This window comes from Hyposmocoma kahamanoa, unplaced genomic scaffold, assembly GCF_003589595.1.
Source record: "Hyposmocoma kahamanoa isolate Upper Pololo Valley unplaced genomic scaffold, ASM358959v1 232, whole genome shotgun sequence".
Taxonomy (NCBI): Eukaryota; Metazoa; Arthropoda; class Insecta; order Lepidoptera; family Cosmopterigidae; genus Hyposmocoma; species Hyposmocoma kahamanoa.
This window is the reverse complement of record NW_020653750.1, coordinates 4,163,117-4,169,934: the sequence shown is the minus strand read 5'-3', so window position 1 is coordinate 4,169,934 and position 6,818 is coordinate 4,163,117. Positions and strand designations below refer to the sequence as shown.

Genomic DNA, 6,818 nt, shown 5'->3' with positions numbered 1-6,818 from the left:
TACGTTCGTACTGCTTTTACTTCTCGTAAAATGATAATTTTAGAACATTCATCTAGAAAACTAAGTATAAAAATTCAAAATGGCTGCCATTCCTAGGGAGTTGAGTTTTGACCCCACATGTACTAGTGTTTTCCACATAATATCCAATACTGAACACCTCCTTAAAATTTGTACAGTGCGTGTCCTAACACATTGTATAATTAGGTCTTAAAATCTCGTACCTATTGCTTAAATCAATCTGAATCCTAATTTTTATTATAAATAAATAAACGTGATTATTTACTACATACTACGTCATTTTTATTTATAAACTTCGGGTTTACTAAGACTAAAATAGGTATAAGTCCATAGGAAACAGCTCGAGTCCTTTAAGTCTTTTAAACCTCCAGTCTTAATTTTAGAGTCGAGTCCTGTAAAATGGAGTCGAGTCCTTATAAAACGCCTTAAAAGACTGAGTCTCTTTCATCGCTACGTGCGCCTGATGGTAAGCTACACGCCTGTCCATAACAGTTGCAGTGCCACTCCGAGCTTTAAATCGCAAAGATCTAAGCGGTTAATGTAGTTATTTGGGTAGGCAGTCAGGTAACGTTATTAGGAGCGAGCTTTAATGGTGTTGGGCAACGACAAAATGATTGTGTTAAAAGTTCTTTAAAGTTGTTTGACCCACAGGAGTATAATAGAATGTAAGTGTAAAAAATGTCTCGTACCACTTTTACAGTAGTTTTATGATCTATTGTAAAAGTGGTATGAGATTTTTTTTGATAGGAGTTTGTTTACATTTTTTATTTTGAGTTGAGAATGCGGGTTAGACCAATGAACTATTAGCCATATTTTCTCAGCTGCCCCTAGTACTTTATCGCTACCTATATGATATCCACGGAAGAAAGAAAATGTGGTCTTTGATGATATCCTTCCCCCGTTAATTCCCATACCCACAAATTTTAAATCAATTTAAAACAAAGTTCTTTGTAATTATATGTATAACTAGCAATAACATAAGATATAATTCGTACTATTGATTGCGGCGTTATTGAAAACAAATAGGTAATTATCTACATAAATGAATTCATTAATTATTGTTAGATTATGAAATAGATGATTTTTGTACAACGTTCCCAAGATTAAGATTAAAACAAACTATGAATGCCAATTGCTATATTCATAGAACAACAAACTGTATGCGGCCCGCTCGGATTACATTTTTTTTAATCTGAGGCGGCCCGCGTGTCGACACCACAAGCCTGCAGCCGACTGCTTGCAGTTAGAGACAACGAGTTCCATAATTTGTTAGTAATAATAACAAAAAAAGTGCATAGAGTGTTAGTAGATTCATTTTTTTTACATTAATTTTCTAATCACCTTTCTCATGAAGCGTTGCCAGATGGGAGAGGTGATCCTACCAGCCACAGTTTGTAGCGTGCTGTTGGGACTGTCCCGCACTCTGCGCATCAGGGATGCTGTCTTTTTCCGGAGGATGGCAGCAAAACCATCCGTCTCATACTCTGCAAACATCCCCCATGCGCTGCAGAAACGAGGCATTAACACACGAGAAACAGAAAAACTCATTGCCAACCTTGCCTTAAAAAAAAATGGCAACTATATAAATACAATTTGAAGCTAATCACAGGTTTCCACAGAAGTTCTTCTATTTCATAGGTTAATAAATGGCGTACCTACCCATAGTAATAAAAAAATATATATCGGATTATGCACGCTGCACGCGTAATGATTATAAACCTGCCGTAGTCTAATGGCTCTTAAAATAGAATTTTTTAATTTTATATTATCAATATTACAATTTATAATACAATGTCAAGGGGTAATAAACAGTAATATAAACAACAAAATAGTTTAAACGAGGCATAAACATAAAAAATATAAATAAACAAAATATTGTCGAAATACCACAACGTGAAATGAAATTGCAATTTCTCCGAAAAATAAATTCCTCTTCTACACTGTAAAATTCATTATCCATTAAAAGAAGTTTGAATCGGGTACAAAATTTTCGTCGTTCTTAATAATTTAGATTTGCTGGTAGGTCTTCGTAGAATCTGGGGTCTGGGACCTATTTATTACTCGCGGGTTGCTGTTACCATATACCTACTATGAAACACGTGGAAATCTAATAAAGCTCTCTAAATAGTGGGTATCACATTCGTGCAATTCCAGGAATTAAAAAATAATTATTTTAATTCATTCACTTTAATACACACAACCTGCCCTCTCGAATCTTGTAACGGGTGGGAGCCTGGGGATATGAAATAGGTACATTTCTAGTTACGTAGTCTCTCGATGAAGGCTATCTTACATGTTTGAAAATCATGTTAAAAAACTTCCATTTGTAACAGGGAATTCATATATTTATTTTTATTACTATATTATTACAGCTGGGAAACAAAACTTGCAATGCACAACTAACCAAGTAGAAGCATAAACAGAGTCAGTAACGACTCCCTCTATTCCCACTAGTTCTGTTGACAGGACTACTGCTACTTTTCTTCCTACTGGGATTTACGATTCCCAGTAGTTCTGTCCGATTATTGCTACTAGTTCTGTTGATAGAAGTACTGGTATTTTCTTCCCATTTGTTCTGCCAACAGAACAAATAGTGTTTACGTTTCCCAGTAGTTCTGTCGAACTGATACCTATGTGGAAGACTGTAGTTTTTAAGTAGCCTAAAAGTAAAGACTTCATATAGACATGTGATCCATGATATAGAGTTTTCAAATAGGTACAACAATATCGATAATGAAATGAAGAATGTCTAGTTGTCAAAAGATAAAATTATTCTAAGTAAAATAAATAAACTACGATAATAACTAAATAAAACTGTTTAAAAAATGAGCGGATTTCAAACAATAAAATGGAGATGTGCAACTTTTAAGAAAATCAAATGTGGATCAGTAACCACGTCTGTAGGGCTAGCACGATAGGACGCGACTTGCGCGAGAGCGATATAGAAGCGCGAGATATTGCTATTATTTATGGGATCTCGTGCTTTATATCGCTCGCGCAAGTCGCACCTCATGGGCATAAACGGCCCTATCGTGCTTGCCCTACTGAAGTGAGTATTCATCTTGGGTAGAAGGTATGTACAAAAAATGTGGCACGCAAAGATGGGTAAGCACCCAGGTTTTAATTCGGCGCTTTGTTAATGTCGGGTTTAAATGGGGTTAAAATCCATTAATGTCCGGAATCGAGGGCATAAAACTTTAAAATTAAATGTTTGTTGTAAATCGAGTAGCCATAGTCCCATAATCGAAATGCCAATGCTGGTATAAAAACATCAATATGTAGGTATTGCATTTGACAATGGTTTTTTCAATGTAGCACGAAAGCACTAGGACAAATGCTTTATACGTTTTTAAATTACGTTTATACAACCTGTAGGTAAAACTAAAATACTAATGTGGTGACAACCCTATGCTTCCAGTGAATTGCAGGTGTAGTGCCAAAAAGGCGTGGAAATGTGGCAAATTCTATTTTAACATTTATAGGTACAACTCGACTGAAAATTCATACACAGAACTAGTCGGAGAAAATTTCTCAGTAGTTCTGTGAAGAAAATCAAAGATTAAGCTAAATGACTTATCCGAATTGAACATAATATGTATAATGGGCAATAAAACAACAATTAATTTTTCGGATTTTTTTTATGTAATTTTCATATTTTCTATAATTTATAAATGACCTAGTAAGAAAGTAGTCTTATCCGTTTCAGCACATACAATCATCATTCATGAGATTACAAAAAGATCCTTTGGCGAGTGCAGTACCGAGGCCGGCGGGCGGCGCGCCCCGCGGCGTTGCGCTCCGTCCCGCCGTCACTATTACGATTTAATTACAATAATATCTTACGTACAATTAAATTAACGGAGATTACAAGCCTGAGCTGAGCAGCCGGCCGCGGACCGACCAGGCCGCGGGCTGCTGCCCCCAACGCTACGCTGCGCTGCGCGTTTAGAAGCACTTCCTGTGCACGATCGAAGGGCCAGACTCGTCGTACTCCTGTTTCGAGATCCACATCTGCTGGAATGTCGAGAGGGAGGCGAGGATCGACCCACCGATCCATACGGAATACTTCCTCTCTGGTGGCGCAATGATCTTGATCTTCATTGTTGAGGGAGCTAGGGCTGTGATTTCTTTCTGCATTCGGTCAGCGATGCCAGGGTACATAGTAGTACCACCGGACAGTACTGTGTTGGCGTACAAGTCCTTACGGATATCGACGTCGCACTTCATGATCGAATTATAAGTGGTCTCGTGAATACCGCAGGCTTCCATACCCAGGAATGAAGGCTGGAAGAGAGCCTCAGGGCAGCGGAAACGCTCATTGCCGATAGTGATAACCTGTCCGTCGGGAAGCTCGTACGACTTCTCAAGCGAGCTGCTGGAGGCGGCTGTGGCCATCTCCTGCTCGAAATCGAGGGCCACGTAGCAAAGTTTCTCTTTGATGTCGCGCACGATCTCACGCTCGGCCGTGGTAGTGAACGAGTAGCCGCGCTCGGTAAGGATCTTCATGAGGTAGTCAGTGAGGTCGCGGCCGGCCAAGTCCAGACGCAGAATGGCGTGCGGTAACGCGTAGCCCTCGTAGATGGGCACTGTGTGCGAGACACCGTCGCCAGAATCCAGCACGATACCGGTAGTACGACCAGACGCGTACAGTGACAGCACGGCCTGGATGGCCACGTACATGGCGGGAGTGTTGAACGTCTCGAACATGATCTGGGTCATTTTCTCTCTGTAACGAAAACAGATAGTTAATAATAACGCTCACAATCAACATAGTCCCGCACTAGGGAAACCCTGTGTCGCGGGTGCCATGGACACACACATAGACAACCACAAATTACACCCAAACTCACGAGAGAAATAAATGTAGGCCATACAAGTATTTCTCCCGGCCCGGGAATCGAACCTGGGACCTCTGCGTGGCAGTTCGGCATGGTAACCGTTCGGCCACGGAGGCAGTTAATGGCTGCAACTCTGTATGCTCTTGTTAAGAGTTAACTGAATCAAACCAGATTAGACAGTGACTCCTACCTGTTGGCTTTGGGGTTGAGGGGAGCCTCAGTGAGAAGAACGGGGTGCTCCTCGGGGGCGACACGGAGCTCGTTGTAGAAGGTATGGTGCCAAATCTTCTCCATGTCATCCCAGTTGGTGACAATACCGTGCTCAATAGGGTACTTGAGGGTGAGGATGCCTCTCTTGCTCTGTGCCTCGTCGCCCACATAGGAGTCCTTCTGGCCCATGCCGACCATTACACCCTGGTGGCGTGGTCGGCCTACAATCGAGGGGAACACGGCGCGTGGCGCGTCGTCACCCGCGAACCCGGCCTTGCACATACCGGACCCATTGTCCACTACCAACGCAGCAACTTCCTCGTCGCACATTGTGAATTAGTCTGAAACAGTAAAGATTCATTCTTAATGCCTCTGAATAAATTTACTTAAACTTAGATATTTTGTTTATTTAACTGGCTATTTTAACTCGCAATTATGTAGGTACGCTGCATGCATACGTCAGCAGACGATACGAGACAAGAATCGCATCCATATTAAGAAAGCATTGTGGGTTGTAAACCTACGCCATTATAAGGCATAAGTGGGCGAAGTCGCAAGGCAAGACCTAATAAGGCTCGATCAAGAATCCGGAGACGTGGCGCGACCACTTTTCACTAGACGGGCTGCTTTTACCAACCGGTAAACGTCAAGCACACGTCCACTCACTTTCCAAATTTTATAATTTGAGGTTTAGTAGATTATTTCACAAAGATTTCAATTATTCGAAGTCGTGCCACGCCCTACCATAACCGACAATTCCCGGGACCCCGAGGCGCCATGTGAAGCCGGCCTACCCTGGATCATGTCACTGACCCCACACATTAATTTGATGATACCACATTCACATCACTCTATCACTAATCATCACGATAAGATAACATCACATCAACTTACATTTAATTAAATAGTCCTATTAAATAAATAAATTAATATCGCTATTGCACAGCCTCGGTTCTGCTGCACAACACTTCAACTCAAGCTCACTTCGTGGAATGTCGGTAAGCGAGGCATGCGGGGTATATAAATGAGAGTGGTTATCGGGCCGTCCCTTCCCGCGACTGCTGCCGGCTCGACCAATCACACAAAACGTGAGTTTTCGTTACCATATATGGTATTGCGCGCTGCATGGAGCCTGCGCGTCGCCCCGCACCCCGCAACTACACCGCCAAGTACCGCTCGTCGCTGATAGTGAGTGCAATGACGTGATGATAACTCTGAAATGACTGGCTACACACCGTATTCTGCATTACTAACGCGACCAGGTTGGCACTCATTACAGTTGTTAAGACTTTCTATTGTAACACAAATCTCTGCTCTTGTTTACTCTATAACGATAACGAAAGTGAGTCAGCTAAAGTTGGCATATTTCCAATAAGTTACCTATCGTTATCAATTTATTTAATATTCCCGTGCTACGAAAGCGTTACGAACTTGCTACGGTCTACGAAAGATAAAAATAGGGACCTGATTATGTACTCAAGTCTCAACCCGCACCCTAACCTCCCTGTGTTGATATCGAATTGTACAAAAAAATATCATTTTATTTAATGTTTTACATAAATCTACTAAAGTAAACGAAAATTGTATAGAAATTAAACTTACCAGTGATATTCAGCAGCACCCACAAAACAAACAGCAGTAATCGCCGATCCGTAAGAAACGCCGGCCGGTGTCTGTCGTTCGCTCGCGCGCGGAGGTCGATTTGCTTCACCAGCTCTCGCTACGCCGGCGCCACGCAATCGACTTGCCCAA

General features: G+C 41.6%; 1 protein-coding gene across 1 annotated transcript; it reads right to left on the bottom strand.

Annotated features, from left to right (window-relative positions):
- Window positions 1-3,836: 3,836 nt before the first annotated feature.
- Window positions 3,837-6,818, bottom strand: LOC113228463 (actin-5C). The gene is made up of 3 exons (XM_026461777.1): window positions 6,669-6,818; window positions 5,047-5,407; window positions 3,837-4,744 (listed from the first exon to the last, which is right to left on the bottom strand). The coding sequence occupies exons 2-3, from the start codon at window positions 5,394-5,396 to the stop codon at window positions 3,964-3,966; spliced, it is 1,131 nt and encodes a 376-aa protein (XP_026317562.1). The 5' UTR covers window positions 5,397-5,407; window positions 6,669-6,818; the 3' UTR covers window positions 3,837-3,963.

Coding starts and splice junctions, on each gene's coding strand:
- LOC113228463 (XM_026461777.1), bottom strand. CDS start 5,396: ATGTGCGACGAGGAAGTTGCTGCGTTGGTAGTGGACAATGGGTCCGGT. Junction 4,745..5,046: donor CTCAACCCCAAAGCCAACAG/GTAGGAGTCACT, acceptor TTTTCGTTACAG/AGAGAAAATGACCCAGATCA.